Here is a 21759-nt window from a genome sequence, read left to right on the forward strand (position 1 = left end):
GGAATGTAAGATGCTAACTTAAAATTTTGGTATTAGAATTAATCCCAAGGTATTAATTACTGCTAAAAATCAGTCTGATGGGGAAGGCATGTGATATCTTACAGTTGTAGCTTAGAGAAAGGAACACTATTTTTTCAAAATTGCAAAAGTGTGCAAAGTATTTAAAATTATATATAAGGGGTAAACACATCTGAGATAACAGATGCCTCATGTGCAGAACTTCCTTCAGCATACTCTTTGGAATTCATTGTAAGCTGGAATTGTGCAGGGTGTTCTAATGTACTAGATGGTGAAAGGATATATGAGGAAGCAATAAAGAGAAAACAGGGCAGATTTACAAAAACCAAAATCATTTTATTTCCTAAGTTGTATTTCACACTGTGCTCTGGAAAGGATTACTGAGGAAGCAGCTCATGAAGTAGAGGAGGCAAGGTTCAAATTTACCAACAAAGATAAAATTTTGGTTGATATTGCAAAATGACCTTAAAAACATGTATTTATTTACCTTGGAATCAAGAATAAGAAAATGCAGAAACACAGAAACGGCGTCAAACTGCTCTCCTGTAGTACTTTCAAGACTAAGTTTCAAATTGTTATGGTTTATCATACTCTTTGCAATATGCATAAAGGTATTTGATATGACAGTTTTCTTCAACATTTATTTTCCTGTTTAAGTGCAGTCTGCAGTACTTTGGGGCTCTGCGGAGTAAAGAAGAAAAAGCTTAATGGGAATCCATTGGACGGCTTATCTGTGGCCAGATCTCACTACCTAATATATTAGAGGCTCAGGGCATGTTCATGGATGTGAAGTAAACAAGTTATAGTATATCAAGACTTTGTACATTCATCTTTTTCTATCTTATTCCAGAGGCGGCATTTCAATTTTGTCCTGTCCAAAAGCAATTTTAAATACGCCTTGTCTATGACCCATTCCTTTCTTTTGTGTATCCCTGCCTCTATAATCCTACCTCTCCTATCTGTTTCCTATCACCATCCCCAGAGGCCCTTACCTCCTTCCTTTTGATTTTTAACTCTTATTATGTGTCACAGCCATCCTGTTTCCTACCCACCCAGCCTCTTCCCTGCCAACAAATGCAAACATGAATGGAGCAGCTTAGAGACCATTCTTCCCAGTCAAAGAAGGCCTTACTTTCCAGCTCTTATTATTTGTAATCCTGCAGTCACAGGAAGAGTATCTAAAAGTGCTTAGAAAGCCTTTTTTTTTTTTTTTTTGGTGGTGTGATAATTTTTTTTTTTAAAGATTGGTCCTGAGCTAACATCTGTTGCCAGTCTTTTTTTCTTTTCTTTCTTCTACCCAAAGCCCCCCGGTATATAGTTGTATGTTCTAATTGTGAGTCCTTCTGGTTGTGCTATGTGGGATGCCACCCCAGCATGGCCTAATGAGCGGTGCCATGTCCATGCCCAGGATCCAAACTGGCAAAACCCCGGGCCGTCAAAGCGGAGTGTGTGAACTAAACCACTTGGCCATGGGGCCAGCCCCCTATTTTTTTAACTTACGTATAATTCATATACAGTAAAATTCACCCTTTCTACTGTACAGTTCTATGAGTTTTGACAAATTTGTGCAGTTGTGTAGCCACCAACACAATCAAGGTAAAGAAGAGTTCTGTCACCCCCCAAATTCTCTCCTGCTCTTTTATAGCAGCCTCTCTCCCTGCCCCCAGCCCCTGGCAACTAGCGATCTGTTTTCTGTCCCTATAGTTTTGCCTTTTTACTAATGTCATATAAATGCAATCATACAGTATGTAGCCTTTTTTTCCCTTTTTAAAAAAATTGTGGCAAAATATACATCATCTTAACTACTTTTCGGTGCACAGTTCAGTAGTGTTAAGTCTGTTCACACTGTGTGGAACCAATCTGTAGAACTCTATTCCTGTTGCAGAACTAAATTCCATACCCATTCAACAGAAACTGTTCGTCTCTTCCCCCAGCACCTGGCAACCACCCTTCTACTTTTTGTCTCTATAAATTTGACTACTCTAGGTAGCTTACTTAAGTAGAATCGTATAATATTTGTCTTTTCGTGATGAGGTTATTTCACTTAGCATAATGTCCTCAGGGTTCATCCATGTTGTAGCATGTGCCAGAATTTCTTTCCATTTTAAGGCTCAATAATATTCCATTGTATGTATGTACCACATTTTGTTTATCCATTCATCAGTGGATACTTGAGTTGCTTCTACCTTTTGAACTATTGAGAATATTACTGCTATGAACGTTGTTGTACAAACATCTTTTAGATATATTACTGAGAAGTAGAATTACTAGATCATATGGTAATTCCATTCTTAATTTTTTTGGAAACTGTCATTCTGTTTTCCACAGCAGCTGCACCATGTTACATTCCCACCAACAACGCACAAGGGTTCTAATTTCTCCACATCCTCACCAACATTTGATATTTTTGGTTTTTTGGTGGTAGCTATCCTAATGGGTGTGAAATGGTATCTCATTGTGAATTTGATTTGCGTTTCCCTAATGATGAGTGAGGTTGAGCACCTTTTCAAGTGCTTGTTGGCCATTTGTATGTCTCCTTTGGAGAAATGTCTGTTCAAGTCCTTTGCCCATGTTTAAACAGATTGTTTGGTTTTTGTTGTTGTTGAGTTGCAGGAGTTCTTTATATATTCTGCATATTAACCCCTTATCAGATATATGATTTGTAAATATATTCTCCCATTCTGTGGGTTGCCTTTTCACTCTTTTGATTGTGTCTTTTGATGCACAGCATTTTTAAATTTTGCTTTAGTCCAAATTTATCTATTTTTTCTTTTATTGCTTGTGCTTTTTGTGTTGTATTTAAGATATCACTGCAAGTCTAATGTCATAAAGCTTTTCTAGTGTGTTTTCTTCTTATAAGTTTTATAGTTCTAGCTCTTCTCTTTAGGTCTTTGATCCATTTTTACTTAATTTTTGTATATGGTGTGAGACACAGGCCCGACTTCCTTCTTTTGTATGTGGATACCCAATTTTCCCAGCACCATTGGTTGAAAAGACTGTCTTTTCCCTATTGAATGGTCATGGTGATCATATATATGAAAATCATTTAACTGTATATGTGAGAGTTTATTTCTGGACTCTATTCCATTGACCTTTAAGGCTGTCTTTATGCAGGCTTAAGGTACCACACTGTTTTGATTACTATAGCTTTGTGATAAGTTTTGAAATTAGGAAATGTGAGACCTCCAACTTCGTTCTTTTTCAAGATTGTTTTGCCTGTTTGGAGTCTCTCGAGACACCATATGAATTTTAGGATGGATTTTTCCATTTCTCAAAAAAAACACCTTTGGAATTGTGGTAGGGATTACATTGAATCTATAGATCACTTTGGGTTGTATTGACACCTTCACAATATTAAGTCTTTCAGTCCATGTACATGGTATTTCTTTCCATTCATTTGTGTTATCTTTAATTTCATTGAGCAACATTTTATAGTTTTCAGTGTACAAGTCTTTCACCTCCTTGGTTAACTTTATTCCTAAGTAGTTGATTATTTTTGGTGCTATTTTAAATGGAATTGTTTTCTTAAGTTCCTTTTGGGTTGTTCGATGTGTATAGAATCACAACTGAGTTTTGTGTGCTGATTTTTGTATCCTACAACTTTGCCAAACTCATTTGTTAGTTCTAACAGCTTTTTTTGTGGAATCTTTACAGTTTTCTACATATAAGATCATGTCATTTGCAAACAGATAATTTTACTTCTTCCTTTCCAATTTGGACACCTTTTATTTCTTTTTCTTGCCTAATTACTCTGGCTAAGACTTCCAGTACTATGTTGAATTTGAAGTGGCAAAAGCCAGCATCCTTGTCTTGCTTCTGATCTTAGAGGAAAAGTCTTCAGTCTTTCACCATTGAGTCTGATGTTGGCCGTGTGCTTTGCATATATGGCCTTTATTATGTCGGGGCAGTTTCCTTCTGTTTCTAGTGTATTTTTTTTGTCATGAAAGCAGATGTTGAATTTTGTCAGATGCTTTTTCTACATCATTTGAGATGATTATGTGTTTTTTTCTTTCATTCTGTTAAAGTAGTGTGTATTACATTGATTTTTGTATGTTGACCCATCCTTGCATTCCAGAATCTCTTTTCATTTTTTTAATAGTGTCTTTCAAAGAGAAGTTTTTAGTTTTTATGAAATCCCTTTTATCAGTTTTTTTAATGGATCATGCTTTTGGTGTTGTATCTGAGAAATATTTACCTAACCAAAGGTCACAAGATTTTCTCCTGTGGCTTCTTCTGGAAGTGTTATTTATTGAATTAATTTTTGTATAAGATAGGAGATATGAGTCAAGATTCTTTTTTGTGTGTGTGTGGTTATACAGTTGTTTCAGCATCATTTGTTTAAGAGACTATTCTTTCTCCTTTGAATTGCCTTGCATCTTTTATAATTATCTTCATTTTGATCATTTCCAGATACTTTTGTATCTTCACATGATCTTCCCTGTGTATGTCTGTGTCCTAATCTCATCTTCGTATAAGGACACCAGTTATATTGGATTAGGGCCCACCCTAATGACCCCATTCAACCTGACTTCTCCAGATATAGTCATATTCTGAGGTACTGGGAGTTAGGACTTCAGTGTATTAATGGGCAGAGCAGAGTGGGGGGAGGTGGGGCTGGGGCGGCACACAATTCAGCCCATAACACAGAATTTAAAAAACCAGTCAGAAATGTAGAGATCACCTAGGACAGCACTATCCAATAGAACGTTCTGTGACGATGGAAAGTTCTATATCTTTGCCGTCCGGTATGGTAGGCCCTAGCCACGTGTGGCTACTGAGTACATGAAATGTGCCTAATGGAACTGAGAAGCTGAGTTTTCAACTTTATTTAATTCTGAGCAATTTAAATTTAAATGGCCACATGCAGCTAGTGGCTGACATTTGGACAGTGCAAATCCTGACTAATCTCCATTTGACATATGAAGAACTAAGGATCAGAGTGGTTGAAAAACTAGTCCAAGATCACACAAATAATTATTGAAATAATTGTGGTGTAGGCTGAGTTCTCAATGTTTTAATAGACTTTGCTACCTATATAGATTATAAAATAAAACCTAGAGAAATAAAATATAAAACACCCTCATTTTTGTTCTTTTTCCTGCTCTAAAGGCATTTGGTAATCTTACTTTATAATTATGAAACTTTCAACAAATCAATTTTGTAAATATTCAAAATCATTTTTTCTTTTTAATTTTTAAAGAGTTTGATATTTGCTTGTGTAAAGTGTTTAAATTTCTTTGTAGGATTTTTGTTGTCAGATTGAAGGGCCCGTTTAAGTAAAACTCATCTCTGTATCAGAAAAATCGGTGGGTGGTTTGAAAACAAAATCTAATTCTCTTAGAGCAAGTGAATTGGTGCCTGCTTTGCTCAGAAAATCTGCATCTGGAAAACCATCCACAAAAGAAATAGAAGGAGCTTTTTTTTAAAGATGGAAATGCGGTGTTAAGTTAATAGCTTAAACTTACTGTTTGATTCTGTCCTTTCATGTTTTAGTGAAATATTCTCGGTAAACTTTAGAAAATTTTTTAACTTTTCATTTTAAACTAAATTTATAGAGAAATTTATAATTTTAAATTTATAGAAAAATTACAAAAACTGTACAGAGAATCCTTGTATACCTCTCACCCAGCTTCCCTTGATGTTAACATCTTACATATCCATAGTATAATTATCAAAACCAGGAAATTAACATTCTTACAATACTACTAAGCTACAGATCTTAGTTTTCACCAATGTCCCTTTTCTGTTCTAGGAACCTACCTAGGATCCCATATTTCATTTAATTATTTCTTTTTAGTCTCCTCCGTTCTGTTTCTCAGTCTTGTCTTTTTTGACACTTGTGAAGAGTACCAATCAATTATGTTGTAAAATGTTCCTGAGTTTGGGTTACATAATGTTTTCTCATAATTGGAATGAGGGTCATGCATTTTTGGCAAGAATACCACAGAAATGATCTTATGATGCTGATGTGTCTTACTACTGGTGATGAGCTTTAGAAATCTTGATGATAGAAACTAGACTTTCTTTTATGTAATATATATTAAAATTACCATAAAATGTCCTTCCATCAAAGTATTTGCTCTGTGATGCAAATGGCTTATTAAAATTAAAATACTGACTAAAGAAGGCTATTTCATCACAAGTTAGTTAATGGGATGAAGTTAGTAGAATTTCACTAATAGGAGTAAACTGTTCACTAATGAGACTTTAAATGAGGCAATTTTTTCTTCATTGGGAAGTAACAAAAGGAATTTTCAAGAGAGGGGTCTTCCTAACTAATAGAATTGTCCTTGTAATAGCAAGTTGTCTTGGTTGAGATACTTAACTCTGGGCAACTTATAGACTAGAACATTAAGTGAGGAAAAAGAGATTGCTTTAGTTTTGTTCTTAAGTGATACTGGAATTCTATCAGAAATTAAGTCATTATAACCAGTTTCTAGATGTAGGCTGTCATATGACCTGAAATCAATTTATTGCAGCAAATTTGTGTATTTTGGGCATTTTAAAATTCTGAATAAGATGAAATAATTTCAAAAGACATACTATATTACATGTTGTTATTGACATTGAAGTGCCCGCATATGTTTCATATGAAGGAATGAAATTGTACTTCAGGCTTTGATGCTTTTAAAAATATAGTACATTTTTAGGTTTTGTTTATAGATATTTTTCAGAATATAATATTTATTCCTCAAAAGAGAATGGATAGAAACTCTTCTGTAGGTTCCTGTATCTGTCATAATGAAGGGAACTATTCCACATTAAGCCTACTACTTTGGTACTTTTTATATTTCTACACTTGCTAGGTTTTCTTCACTAGGAACATTTCAATGAAATATTAGTGCTTTTATTCTTTTTGTGTTGTCTTTGAAACATTCATGGACTATAAAACAAATAATAGAACTGAGTACTGCTGTCCTTTTAAAGTAACAATATTCAGGGTAATGGATAGAATTTTCTTTTCTTTCATTTTAGTTCAGCAATCAGCAAACACTGGGAGGCTGAACTGGCCACCCTCAAAGGAAATAATGCCAAGCTCACTGCAGCCCTGTTGGAGTCCACTGCCAACGTGAAACAATGGAAGCAGCAACTCGCTGCATATCAAGAGGAAGCAGAACGTCTGCACAAGCGGGTAAGTTCAGTGCTGCTGTCCATAGGGATTTGTGGCTAACGGATCGCCTTCATCAGAGGAAACTGCAGCACAGACACATCTGGAGATTTTTGTTGGTTGTCAGAACATTTATAGGGGTTGTAGTGTATGTGGCTTTATTGGTTAAGTATTTTCCACAGTTTAGTGAGAATGAAGAATACACAGCTTTTGGAGTCGAAAGACCTGATTTCAAATTCCTATTCTGCCGCTTATTAGCTGTATGACCTTTGTAACTAATTCCCCTCTTTCTGCTCAGTATTCTCATCTATATAGCAATAATAATATAAACTGTAAATTCCTGTGGAAATTGAGACACTGAATTGACATGTCATTGCACTGAGTTCATGATAATGCTTTTATTATTTTATTCTATTGTTTTCTAAAGAAAGAACAATTTGAACAATATAGATTTTTTATAAAAGTTGATAATAGAAATAAGGAGCAGAAAAAGAAAAATCAGAAATCCTAATATCAGAAGCCCAAACAATTACTTATAAAGAATTTTTTTTATTCAGAGCATGTGCATTCACCCAGCAGGAAGCAGATGCCACTAATTTCCCTTTTAAAAAGGAATACCATATAAGAATATGGGTAAATATTAAAAATTTTTTCTCTTGGGGCTGGCCCCATGGCCGAGTGGTTAAGTTCGCGCACTCAGCTGCAGGCCGCCCAGTGCTTTGTTGGTTCGAATCCAGGGCGCGGATATGGCACTGCTCATCAAACCACGCTGAGGCGGCGTCCCACATGCCACAACTAGAAGGACCCACAACGAAGAATATACAACTATGTACTGGGGGGCTTTGGGGAGAAAAAGGAAAAAAAATAAAATCTTAAAAAAAAAAAAAAAAAAGGAATACCATAGAAGTGACTGCATAGACAAAGGGCTCAGGACCAGAGCACAACTGGAGTGTAATAGGAGCAGAGTGACAGGGGAAGTAAGGTAGAAATGGAATAGAGACAGGAGGGAAAGCAAGAACCCTGAGTAAATATTATTCTATCCTAAGTATAAAAGTTAACTTATAAGGGGGAAGAGGGAATTTGTTGTTAAATGAGTGTAGTTTCCATTTTGTGAGATGAAGAAGTTCTGGAGATCTGTTTCACAGCAGCGTGAATATGCTTAACGCTGCTGAACTGTACACTCAAAACAGTTACGATGATAAATTTTACATTATGTGTTTTTTACTACAAAAAATAACCTTATGATAATTAACTCATAAGCCAGTAAATATTCGTTGAGGAGCTATCATATCTCCTTTTTGTGTAATCTCTGCCCTCAAGGAATTTTTTCTTTAAATAGTCCATTGAATTTTAAAGAATTTAAGAAATGAATCTTTTTATTTACTCACATGTTTATAATTTCCAGTGCTCTTCTTCCCTTCCTGTAGATTTGAATTTTCATCATATGTCGTTTCTCTTCAGCATGAATAACTTTCTTTAGTATTTAGTTGCATACTAGCAACAAATTCTCCCAGCTTTTCTGTATGGTTGTCTAGAGAGATTTTTGTCTTTACTGTAGGTTGCGTTTTTCCTATTTGTTCACCTCTACTCATTTTCAGCTGTATATGGACATTATAGATGAGATGATGGAGCCCATAGATTCTGTTATCTTCCTCTGAATAGTGTTGATTTTTCTTTCAGCAAGCAGTTAAACTGCTTGTAGATTACTTAGAGTTTGTGGAGGCATGGACTTATGCTTTACTAGTTGGTTTATTTTTATTTTGCCCTTAATCCTATGGTGAATCCCTTAGTCCTGGGAAATCTTTATTTCTAAGCCATAACCCTTCTGGGGTTTCAGTGGGAAGCTTAGGGTGTTTACCAGGCATTCAGATTTGGTGGGGCTCAAACTTCAAACTGTCTTTTCTGTGGTGAGCACTACCACAACTTAGCCCTTTCAGCCTTCCAGCTTTTTCCCACCCGCCCGGACTCCTTGGCTTCTTACCCACGCGTGTTCACTTCAGGGTTCAGCCTGAGATTTGAGGGAAGTCTGTATGCTTATTTGAAGGCTTTCTTTCATACAGTTCCCTCAATTTCTAGCTGTTTCAGCTGTTCTGAAGAATCCCCAAATTCTCAGGCTTCTCAGGGACATGAGACCACAGGTTTTTGCTTGAGGTCTGGTCAGCAGTTCAGACAGACTCAGAGTGCCTTCAGGCAACGAGACGTTTAAATGTGTCTCACCCAGTGTGACTGCATTCTTTGTCTTTTGCCCAATTTGTTCACTCCCCAGGGCCTTCAAACAGTTGTTTTATACATTTTGCCCATGATTTGAATTGTTATCTGTGGGAATGTTAATCCAGTAAAAACTGCTCCATCATTATCAGAAGTGGAACTCCTCATAAGTAATTTATTATCTAATTGGACAAAGAAAACTAATATATGTTAAATAATAGGGAAATAATTCCCAAGGTTTTGGAAGAGATGTCCAGTTTTGTGGACAGAGGGTAGGGGAGTCTGGAGGGCTTGAGTAAATAGGAATGGCTTTCTGGAGAAAGTATGTGCTGAGCTGAGAGTTGAGGGTTTGGTAAAGTCTGAATGGTTTTCAGAGGTAAGAGAGGACGATCAGGTTAAGTCAACAAGATGGATGTGAACGTGGTTTGTTCTTAGGACAAGGAAACTTGTGTGCTTTTAGTTGGAAGTACACAGTGAGTGTCTTGGGCAATGAGGATGCTTAAATAGTTTGGGGCTAGTATATGGAGGAACTGAGGGTTTCGATTTGATTGTAGAAAAGAGGAGCAATTGAAAGCTTTGAATGGAGCCATCACACAATGAGAGATGAATGTTAGCAGTTGCAAAAGAGATAAAAATAGACAAAGGTTCTAATTAAGTCCTCTGGCCAGGCAGGCCATTGCTCTTTGTTTAGGCCTGGATGATAGGGGTCTGCACAAGGCTGGTAGTACATGAATAGAAAGGAAGAAAGTGATAGGAGAGGTGGAGTGACAGAAGGTGGAGGGTATTCAGATATTTGAAAAACGTGAGGGAGAGGGATTTGCTCTGTTTCTTTAATAGTCTAGAATTTACTGTATTTGAGTCAACTAAAACGTATGCCGTCCTGATGTGTGCAAAGAGCTGTGGTAGGGTATGTGTGTGTGTTTGTGTTGACTTCTGTTTGACTCTTTGGGGATGATATGACTTTAGGGACAATGTGCTTCTTTGTTTTCTCAAAAAATATCAAGTGCTTATTAAAAGTTGTTTTGCTCTTTGGGCCCTCAGTAAATTGTTATTGACTCAAGAACTGTTATCTTTTGCCATAACAGACCCAACTGTGTGAAGTCATTCTAGTATGTAATGATTTAAGTTGTGTTTTAAGTATATCTTTTCTTCCAGATTCTCTTACATTTTGGAAATGTATTTGAAAAACTACTCGCTTCTGCAAGGCCAGTTTTCAGAACTCATATGTAATTTGAAGGCTACAGATGGAGGGCAGATGGCTATATCTGATTTTGAATATGTTTTCAGAAGAAATTTTTAAAGAAGACTTTCATTACAGGATTCTCGATTGTCATTAACCACTTAATTTAAGTTTTAATAAACTTTTCATGACCAAGCCACGTAAATAATTATTTCCTGTTGTCTTTTTTCTTTGTCATAAATTCATATCTTTAAAGAATCTATTCATTCTACCCTGAGTGTCTTAATATTTCTCAAAATTAATTTTCATATACGGATTCAAAGTTCATTATTCACCTATCAGGGGCTTATTATATCTTCAGCAAGAAGTCCTTTGAAATGGTCAAATAATTTGTGTTCTCATTTAATTTTAGGTGACCGAGCTTGAATGTGTTAGTAGCCAAGCAAATGCAGTGCACACCCATAAGTCAGAATTAAATCAGACGATACAGGAACTGGAAGAGACGCTGAAAGTGAAGGAGGAGGTATTTGCTACTACTCACTCGTCTTCACTCTAGTTACTAACGTGTATAAAGTGTTAGAGTCTGTGTCAGAGTTAAAGGCACTTTGTGGAATAAAGTGAGGTGGTGGGGGTTTTTTAGGATGAAATTTTTCTTGAGTGATATTAATCTGGTTCATATTTCCCATCTTTGTTTCTGTTGTTATGAATTATGGTGAGGCCATCAGACTGTTACACCGCCTGTTGTTGCCTTCTGGATGAGAGTTGCATTAACACAATCGACAGAAAACCATTAGAAGTTAAATGAATTTTACAAGCTGTTGCTTTCTCTGGTTTCCAGTCAAAAGATTTAATATACCAGGAAAGAATTATATCCACAAAGCGTGAAGCAACCTTAAAATGTTCAGATTGTTGTTTCTAAGCAGTGCTATATCAAAGCCACCAAGTTAGACTTGTTGCTTGTTTCTTAAGATCATTCTGTACTAGACAACATATGTGTAAAGATGAAGTCACCTCTCTAAAAGTCAGTATAAAGGGATGTTTTCTAAAGCTTTTATTGTTTTCAAACGACAGGGACAATAATTTCAGGGAAAAATGAGGCTTTCTCTTTCCTTGATGTAGTTTAAATGTTGTTAAAAGATTAATCTACTTTTTTTCTACTTTTTCTAGGAAATAGAAAGATTAAAACGAGAAATTGATAATGCCAGAGAGCTGCAGGAGCAGCGGGACTCCCTGACTCAGAAACTGCAGGTGAGCTGTGGGACCATTTGTGTTCATTTCTGCGTTGAGACATATCAGGCATTCTTTCACATGGTAATGGCTTTGTTTCTGAAACTCCGCTTTGTAGGTTCTTGATCATTTTTCTTTTCCGGGACTTCTGATTCATGCCTGATCTTTGATTTTTCGAAAATTACTTGATAACTTCATCTAGGTAGCTTATGATCATCATAGGTGATCATTTTAAAATTGTCCTTGGTAAATTATTTTAGAAATTTCTACTGTTTAACATAAAAAAATACCTTGAATTTAAAGAAAATTTCTCAAATGGATTTTATTCAGTTTAGGAATTCTCTTTTTTTTTTTTAACCCTGAACTAAAGTATGGATTACAGCAGTAATTCATGAAATGAATGAAATCAAGTTAGTGCTCTTTTTATTTCTTCAGTCTAATTTTACTCACATTTTGATGCATAGTATACTTCCTGATTCTAGTCTACCTGCGAATATCCTGTGTCAGTGGTAGTCACCATAGTTAGGGATGACTTTTCAAAATTTGATACCCAAGTTTCCTCCCGCCAGCTCAGGCGCTTTTCTTACAGCCCCATGGCTAGCTGCCTCAAGAAGGGTGAGGACCACTTGAGGGTCAGGAGGAGAAACAGTGTACGTGTAGAATGAAGAATTTGGGGTCAGGGGTGATAAGTGGGACCTGAAAGCCCAGGATTGGATGCATTTAATCCATGTAACAGTCATAAGAGGAAACTGAGGCTTGGATAGGTTCGCTTATCCAACCTGTATTTAAATGGAGACAGTCAAATTCTATGACAATAGAGATCCTTCATAAAGAAAACTTTCTTTATATGAAATGAAACGTGCTCTTCCATCACTCGCTTTCAGTAGCTTGGGAAAAATGAGGTCACTTATTTTGGTTTGCCCTATTAGATGTTGTTTCTACATTTTAATCATCTGCGTAAAATAGTGGTTCTCAACTGAGGGCAGGTTTGTGCCCCAGGGGACATTTAACAATGTTCAGAGACATTTTTGATTTTCACAACTAGGACTGTGCTACTGATATCTAGTAGGTCGAAGCCAGAGATGCTGCTAAATAGTGAATTGTCCAACCCAAAATGTCAGTCGTGCCAAGGTTGAGAAACCCTGCTGTAGAACTAAAATATGAAGCATGAAATCAGGGCTGGAAGAGGTGAGGGAAATTCACTCTAGTTTTGTCTTTTGTTTATTTGGTTTCGCTGCATTTTTTGAGTCTTGCTATGATTCAGGCATATGCTAAGCACTTACATAGCTTAGTTCTGATTCACACAGTAACAGGTGTGTTATCCCCATTTCAAAGAGAAGGCAGCAGTTCAGAGGTGTTAACAAGTTTAATCAAGGCGCTTAGCTAGAAAGTAGTGAAAGCCTGGATTTGTTTCCATTCCAAAGTCTTTGTTCTTTCTGCATTACCACACTGCGTCCAAGCCATCCCTAACAATTCTTTAAAAAAATTTTTTGTTGTATATACATTTACATTGTCCCAGAGAAACCAAGAGATGATTTATTCATATTAAGCTTCTAAATGTGTTTCATCATTGATTCAGCAGTAATTGAGTTTTACAGCCCGCACTTGGAGTTGTGACTATCCATTCTTACCTGTTCTTTCACTGAATATCAAAAATACTTATCAAAACAACTTACCTGGAAAAGGACAAGGAATCTTTGAGAAAACCTAAAGATGAATTCTAAAAGGCCAAGCCAGAGAAATAACTTCTGTTTTTTTCCAATTGGAAGAAAGTTTCTCCTCTGTAGCCTGGTCCCTGCCACCTAAACATCTGTTTATCATAAGTCCTGACAGCCTGAACCTCCATTCATGAGTTCAGTCTAGAAAATTGAGATCATTAAATCCCTTGAATGGTAGAGGAACTTCTGTTATTGCACTGCATTGAATTGGGTTGTAGGTATGAACATGGATAGAAAATTCATAGTTATGGGTAAATTAAGAATAGTATGATATAATTTTTCTAATTTCCAAGGTGTTTTTTTCCCATATACTCATTGTAAGAAATTTAGAAAAATATAATTTAGCAAGTTAAAAAAATGAACCATAATCCCATCATCCGAAGGCAAGGCAATTGGCATTTCCTTCCCCCAATGTTCATTTGGATAACTTTTCTTTACATGAGATGTATAGATACCATTTCTTTATCTTGCTTTCCTAACTTGACATGTGTCATACGGCTGCATAGCATTCTCCTAGGTAGATGTACCAAAGTCTTCTCCCCCCATTCCTACAGGGATAGCCACTTATGTTGTTTCCTGTGTTAGCTGTAATAAATAATGTCGTAATGAATCTTTTTACGTAAATCTTTGCCTTTCTGATTATTTCTTTAAGATGAACTTTCAAAAGAGAATTACTTGGTGTCCATGTTTTAAGATTTCTTATGCTGAGCAATTGGTATCTGGATAGGCAGGATACCCACTGGATATTGGTCTCCCTCCATCTCTTTGCTGTCTGATGGGGAACAAAGGGGTTGCTCACTGTTTTTATTATTTTTATTTTTTGATTACAGGTAGGACTGAATAGTTTTTGATATGTTTATGGTCATGTATTGTGTGTGTATCTTGAAGGCACCAAGCCTGTTTTCACCTTAGAACACATGGAATATCCTTGCCGGAGTTCTAAGCCCCCAGATCTTCAAATGGGCTGGTTCTACTTGTAATTTAGGTCTTGGCTCACATGTTAACTTCTCTGACTTCCCAATTTAAGCACTGCTCTGCTGGTCTCCAACCCCTACTCCTTGTACTCTTTGTAATATTACCATGTTTTATTTTCCTCTAGTACTTACTGTCCTATATGAAATGATCTTTTTCATGTTTATTTTATTTTATTTTATTTTATTTTTTTTTAAAGATTTTATTTTTTCCTTTTTCTCCCCAAAGCCCCCGGTACATAGTTGTGTATTCTTCGTTGTGGGTTATTCTAGTTGTGGCATGTGGGACGCTGCCTCAGCGTGGTCTGATGAGCAGTGCCATGTCCACGCCCAGGATTCGAACTAACGAAACACTGGGCCGCCTGCAGCGGAGCGCGCGAACTTAACCACTCGGCCACGGGGCCAGCCCCATGTTTATTTTATTTTTAAACTATTTATTTTGAAGTAATTTGATTTACAGAAAAGTTGCAAAAATAATGCAAAGATTTTTCATATACCTTTCAGCCACAATCCCCCAAATGTTAACATTTTTGCCATATTTGTTTTGTGTTATCGTTCTTGAACTCTCTCTGTATACATACATATGTTTTCCCTGAAAGGTGTGAGAATAAGTTAAAGATATATCTCTTTACCTCTGAATACTTCAATGTGTATTTTCTAAGAATACAGACATTCTCTAACATAAACATCAAAATCAAGAAATTATCTATCTAAAGACTATTCAAATTCCCATAATTGTCCTAATAATCTCCTTTATAACAAAATTAAAGAATTGTTTTTCTGGTCTAGGATTCATTCCAGGGTCACATGTTACATTTAGTTGTCATGTGCATTTATTTTGATGTTCGCTTTGTCCCAGATTTGGCCAGTGGAAACCCCTTCAGTCCAGCCTCTGTGTCCTTTGGATGTGACCCCATGATTCTTTAAAGAACTTCTTTATGTTTTAGCACAACTACGTGTTCCAGGCTCATCTTGTATTTTCTCAGCTCCAGCCTTGGCGTTCTCTATTTCTCCAAGGAGAAATTTCTTTTAGCAGAGTTTGGTATTTAGAAACCAAGATCTGGGCACTAGATGTACTTGTTGCTATTGAGATGTCATTGTTTCCAGGCCCTCTTAATAAACAGAGCTAGAAGTACACACATACCACATTATGTTCATTTTAATAGCTATATAAACATATATTTTTTTAACTGAATTCATACTTATACCTCCCATTGCATTCCAGTACTGTGGAGTTCATTCTAGCCATGCCCATTTTCATGTTTGTAACTGCTTTCCACAATGTTAAGAAGCCTGATTCCCATTATCCACAGTATATTACTGACTTGCTCAGTCCAAGAAAGCACAGAAAGTAGTTTCTGAATTGCTAATTCATACCACTGCAACAAAACAAAACAAAACAAAACAAAAAACCTACTAACTAGAGATCAGTGTAATTCCTTTTGTCCTCAGCCTATGTTCAAAAGTTAGTTGGGTTAGTTCTTCCACTCTCCTCTTCAATTGGTTAGGTTATTCATTTGAAATGCAATTATGTTAATTTGTGTCATATTGGATTCCGTTTTAGTTTCTTCTTTCCCATACAAATTTATTTTATGTATGTATGTATTTACTAAGTATAGGAAACATTAGCATGGTTCCAAAAGTTAGAACTATTCAGAAAGACATTTTCAGAGAAGTATCATCCCGTTCCATCCAGTCTACCGCACTTTCAGCCCCATCCTTCCCATTCCATTCCTGTCTGACCCCTGTAGGTAACCAATCTCTTTAGTTTCTAGTTTATCCTTTCTGTGTTTCTTTTTATGCAAATGAATAGATATATCTATTTTTTTTATTCCCTCTCCTCTTTATTTTGTTACACAGATGGTGACATACTCTACATTACTCTTCTGCACTTTGCTTTTTTCACTTAAGATATATCCTAGAAATCACTCTGTTGGTTCACAGAGATCTTGTTCATTTTTCATAGCTGCATAGTACTTCATTTGTGTGTGTGATAGATTATTCAACCACATTCCTATATATGCGTATTTAGGTTGTTTCCTGCATTCTGCAACAGTACTGCAATGAGTAATCTTGTGCATAGATATTTTGTTATTGTTGGAGGTGTATCTTCAGGGTAAATTCTTAGAATTGAGATTTCTAAGTGAGAAGGTAAACACATGTAGTTTTGTTAAATATTGTCAGATTCCACTCCATAATGGATTGTGCCAATTCTCCCTTGTACCAGCAGTGTAAGTGAGTGCCTGTTTCTCCACAGCCTTGCCAACAAAACGTATTCTCATACTTTTTCACTTTTGGCAATGTGATAAATGAGAAATGATAATTTTAATTGGTGTATTTCATATTATGAGTGAAATTAAACATCTTTCATAAGCTAAAGGCTATTTCTTTATCTTTTTGTACACGTGTGGATTGTATGTTCATGTCTTTTACTCTTTTTTCTATAGGGCTTTTGGTCCTTTTTCCAAAAATTTTCAAGAGTTCTTTGTATATCTGTGATTATGTGTTACAAATATTTTCTCCCAGTTTGTCATTGTTTTTTGACTTTGCTTAAGATGTTGTTGTTGTTTTATGTAGTAGTCAAATTCATCATTCTTTTCTTTCATTGCTTCTGGCTTGTGAATTGTAATTAGATAATTCTTTTCCAGACTCAGATTATATAGGAATCCATCCATATTTCCCTCTAGTACTTAGACGGTTTCATTTTTTGCTTTTAGATCTCTGATTCATTTGGGGTTTATTCTTTTGTGTGTGGTGTGAGATAGGATCTAATTTTATCTTTTTCCAAATGCCTATCTAGTTATCTCATTACCATTAATTTAAAAGTTTATCCTTTTTCCCAGAGATTTGAGATACTCAATTTCCATATGTATTTGGGTCTATTTCTGGACTTCCTGTTCTGTTCCACTAGTCACTCTATCATCCATGCACCAGTACCACCCTGCTTTAATTGCAGAGGCTTTACAGTACGTCTTAATGTCTGGGAGGGCCAATCACTCCTCGTTTTTCTTTTTCATTGTTTTCTATGTATTCTTCCATGTTTATTTTTCCATATGAACTTTAGTATTAACTTTAGTACCAATTTTAGTGTCAACTAAAAATTTATCTCTGTAGAAAAAAATGTATTGGGTTTGCTTACACTTTATAACGTAACTTTAGGAGAAGTGATATCTTCATGAGGTTTCTGTCTATCCAAGAACAAGGGATGTCTTCTGATTTGTCCACATCTGCTTCTGTGTTTTTCAGAAGTGCTTTAGGGTTTTCATCATGTGGATTTCACTTGTTTCATGTTTATTTCCAAATACGTTATCTGTTTTTTTGCTATTACAAGTAGGTTTTTCTCTACCATTGTGTCTTTTAATTGATTATTGTTTGTATATATGAAAGCTGTTGAATTCTGTATGCTAATTTGTGTGTGTGTGTGTGTGAGAGGAAGATTGACCCTGAGCCAACATCTGTTGCCAGTCTTCCTCTTTTTGCTTGAGGAAGATTGTCCCTGAGCTAACATCTGTGCCAGTCTTCCTCTGTTTTATTTGTGGGATGCTGCCACAGCATGGCTTGATGAGCAGTACCCTGTGCCACCAAAGCGGAGCACATGAGCTTAACCACTGCACCACCCGGCTGGCCTCACTGTGTGCCAGTTTTGTATACTGCTACCTTACTAAATTATTTTATTGTTTGAGCTAGTTTTGTCATTTATTCCATTGATTCTTTAAGATTTTTGCAGGTATACTAACATAATCTGCAAACAGAGGTAATTTTACTTCTTTTTTTCCCAATTCCTTATGCTTCTGTTGATTTTTCTTGTCAAATTATCTGTTAAAAACACCAATACAGTGTTAAACGATAGTGGAGATGATGGAATTATTGTGTTTGTGATCTTAGGGAAAATACCTCTAGTATTTTTCCGTCAAGGGAAATTCGGGCTTTAACACTAAAATATATGTATTTTATCATGTTATGAGAGTCTTCTTCATTCCTGTTTTCTTCAGTGTACTGAGAATCAGTGTTGAATTTTGTTAATGGCTTTTTTAGTATCTGTGGAGATAATCATAATTTTTTCTCCCTGAATCTATGAATATGGTTTGTTGTATTAATGGGTTTTCTAACCCTGAACTACCTTTGCTTCTGGAATAAATCTCATTTAGCTATGGTGTATTATTTTCTTAATAATGTGTTAGATTTTTATTCCCTATTATTTACAATTTTTACATGATATTCATTTGTGATGTCTCTAATTTTCATCTTTTCTGGGAGGGGACTATATTTATAAGATTTAAATATCAAGGTTATACTTGCTTCATAAAATAATTTGGAAGATTTTCATCATTTTCTGTGCTGTGGAATAATTAATGTCATATTGGAACTATCTGGTCTTTGAAGGTTTAATGGAATTCCTCCTTGAAACCATCTGGACCTGGTGGTTTTTTGTGGAGTAATTCTTTGATTACTCTCTGTTTCTTCTGCAGATGGTGGTCTGTTTAAGCTTGCCATCTAGGTTTTCAAATATTCAATGGGAACTCTTATAATCTCTTATTTTATATGCTTGTTCTTTATCCTTTTCTTTCCTGATTAAGTAAAGTTAAGCAATAATATGTCTATTTTGTTGTTTTTAAAAAACAAGATTTTGGGTGCTGGCCTGGTGGCGAAGTGGTTAAGTTCATGTGCTCTGCTTTGGTGGCCCAGGGTTCACAGGTTTGGATCCCTGGTACAGACCTACACACCACTCATCAAGCCATGCTGAGGTGGTGTCCCACATACAAAATAGAGGAAGATTGGCACAGATGTTAGCTCAGGGCCAGTCTTCCTCAGCAAAAGAAACCCCCAAGACTGTGATTTATTGATCGGTATCACTGTTTTTTTATCCTTAACTTATGAATTTCTACTTTTATCTTTATTATTCCTGCCTTGTAGTTTGTTTTGGCTTTTTTGTTCTTTTTCTAGCACTTTTAGAGGGGAATTTAATTCCCTTATTTTTATTCTTTCTCTTTTATTTATATGTGTTTAAAGCTGTAGACTTTTCTCTGATCATTGCTTTAAGTGTACCCATAGATTCTGATATTTAGTGTTTTCATTATCATTATTTCTTGAAATTCTGTAATTTTGGTTTTATTTCCTTTTCATGCAAGAGATGTTTAAAAGGAGGTGTTTTAATTTCCTAGTGGAAGAGCCTCTTTATTTTTTTGATTTAGTTATTAATTTCTAGTTTTATTGCTTTATAAACAAAAGGGTTTGTGTAATTTCTACATTACGTAATTTACTGCAGGGTTTTTTGCGTGACCTAATATATTGTCTGTTTTTGTGAATGCTCTTTATTGATTTTGTGATTTAGTTCTTCTGTATCCTTACCTTTTTTGGTTCCACTTGATCTGTCCTATATGAGAGTGGCATATTAAAGTCTCTCATCAGTGTATTTTTATCTGTGTCTCCTTACATCTCCTGTAGTTTCTACTATAAAAGTGGCTGCTGTGTTTCTTGGAACATAAACATAATTGTTATATCTTCATCGTGAGTTGTGGCTTTTAGCATTAAAACCTGCCTTCCTTTGCGACTTTTTCTACCAGTATCACACCTTTCATTATTTTGAGCTCATCTCATTGTTTTTGGTCTTTCTAAATGAATTTCTGGGTAGAAGGACCTTTTTACTTTATGATTCTGTTATCAGTTCCTAGTCTTATTGCATTGTGATCACAGAATGTTTTTGTAATTTTTTTTTAAAGATTTTACTTTTCCTTTTTCTACACAAAGCCCCTAGTACATAGTTGCATATTTTTAGTTGTGGGTCCTTCTCGTTGTGGCATGTGGGACACCGCCTCAGCATGGCCTAATGAGCAGTGCCGTGTCCGTGCCTAGGATCCAAACCGGCCAGACCCTGGGCCACCAAAGCGGAACACGTGAACTTAACCACTTGGCCACAGGGCCGGCCCCCTTTTGTAATATTTATACTTAACTTACTGCTAACTTTTTGTGATCTACTGTATGATCAGTTTTTGTGAGTGTTTTTTGTGTATCATGTACATTTAGTTGGGTAGTGCTTTGTGAGCCAAACTGAATTTTTTTTTTTTTTTACTAGGTAACTCATTCATGTTTATTGATATGATTTTTATGTTTGGTCTCAACTTGTTATTATTTTATGTTGTAATTTGTGTGGTATATTAATTTGATTTTTCTCTTTCTCTATGTGATGTGTTCATTGCTCTTTTTATTATATCTTTTGATATTTAAGATGGTCTTAACTTTGTTAAGTTGCCTTTGTCATAATGGTTGCCTTTGAACCTAGACCATTTTAGAATGCTGCTAGTCATCTGTCTTCATGTTTAAACTTTCATTATCTGGTTTGATAGGTTTTAAGATATCTTTTGACTTTGAACTATACATATTCAATAATAAAAAGAAATGGGCAAAAAACCTGAAAAACAGGAGAGTTGATTAAACCATAGAAACAGAAGAAAAAAGCAAACTCATATCAGAAATGAAGACTGCATTGTAAGATGCCCAAGGAAAAATAGATTTGAATAAAAATTACTTTGTGGTCAATTATTTTAAAAATCCAAGGGAGTGAAAGTGAGATAAAGAAAGAAGGGAAAATAGTCAAAGTTTTTCGTGCTTGAATATCTGATTCAAGCTCTTTTTTGAATGCTTATTTGAGAATATTTAATTCAGAGTGGAGGGTTCTGATAGAGTTTTCTTGTGCTTCATAGTTGGTTTTTCGGGGGAGATTTTTATTTTCATCCACTGAAGTGTTTGGAGTACCATTTTCTATTTTCTTTTTTTTTTTTTTTTTTTAAAGATTGGCACCTGAGCTAACAACTGTTGCCAATCTTTTTTTTCTTTCTGCTTTTTCTCCCCAAATTCCCCCAGTACATCGTTGCATATTCTATGCTGTGGGTCCCTCTAGTTGTGGCATGTGGGACGTTGCCGGCCTGATGAGCAGTGCCATGTCCACACCCTGGATGCGAGCCAGTGAAACCCTGGGCTGCCGAAGCGGAGCGCGCAAACTTAACCATTCGGCCACAGGGCCGGCCCCCCTATTTTCATCTTACAACACTTAGGTGAAGATTGCTTGCACCTTTGTATTTAGTGGATAAAGTGGCAGTTTTGGGTGGTTTACCAATTCTTAGTTCAAAAATACCCTCTTTTGGGGAGAGGTGGTGTGCCCATCGAGATTTCAATTTTCTTTTGTCTTGGGAGATTTTAAGTTTCCCTGTGTTGCTTCTTTTCCCCTTTACCACACTCTTCCAACAGGTTCCTTTCTCTTCGCTTTACCCTTCTCGTCAGTGTTGCCCTGCCAAGGCTGCCTCCTTGTGTCTCATGGACACTTGAGTTCCT

General features: G+C 35.9%; 1 protein-coding gene across 2 annotated transcripts in view; it reads left to right on the forward strand.

Annotated features, from left to right (window-relative positions):
* The window catches only part of HOMER1 (homer scaffold protein 1), a 122113-nt gene that overhangs the window by 88749 nt on the left and 11605 nt on the right, over positions 1–21759 (forward strand). For both annotated transcript variants that reach the window (XM_008537189.2, XM_008537188.2), the window contains exons 6-8: positions 6994–7150; positions 10927–11037; positions 11682–11762. In XM_008537189.2, the coding sequence (XP_008535411.1) occupies positions 6994–7150; positions 10927–11037; positions 11682–11762 (349 nt within the window). The remainder of the gene's footprint in view (positions 1–6993; positions 7151–10926; positions 11038–11681; positions 11763–21759) is intronic.

This window comes from Equus przewalskii, chromosome 13 (assembly GCF_037783145.1).
Source record: "Equus przewalskii isolate Varuska chromosome 13, EquPr2, whole genome shotgun sequence".
NCBI lineage: Eukaryota > Metazoa > Chordata > Mammalia > Perissodactyla > Equidae > Equus > Equus przewalskii.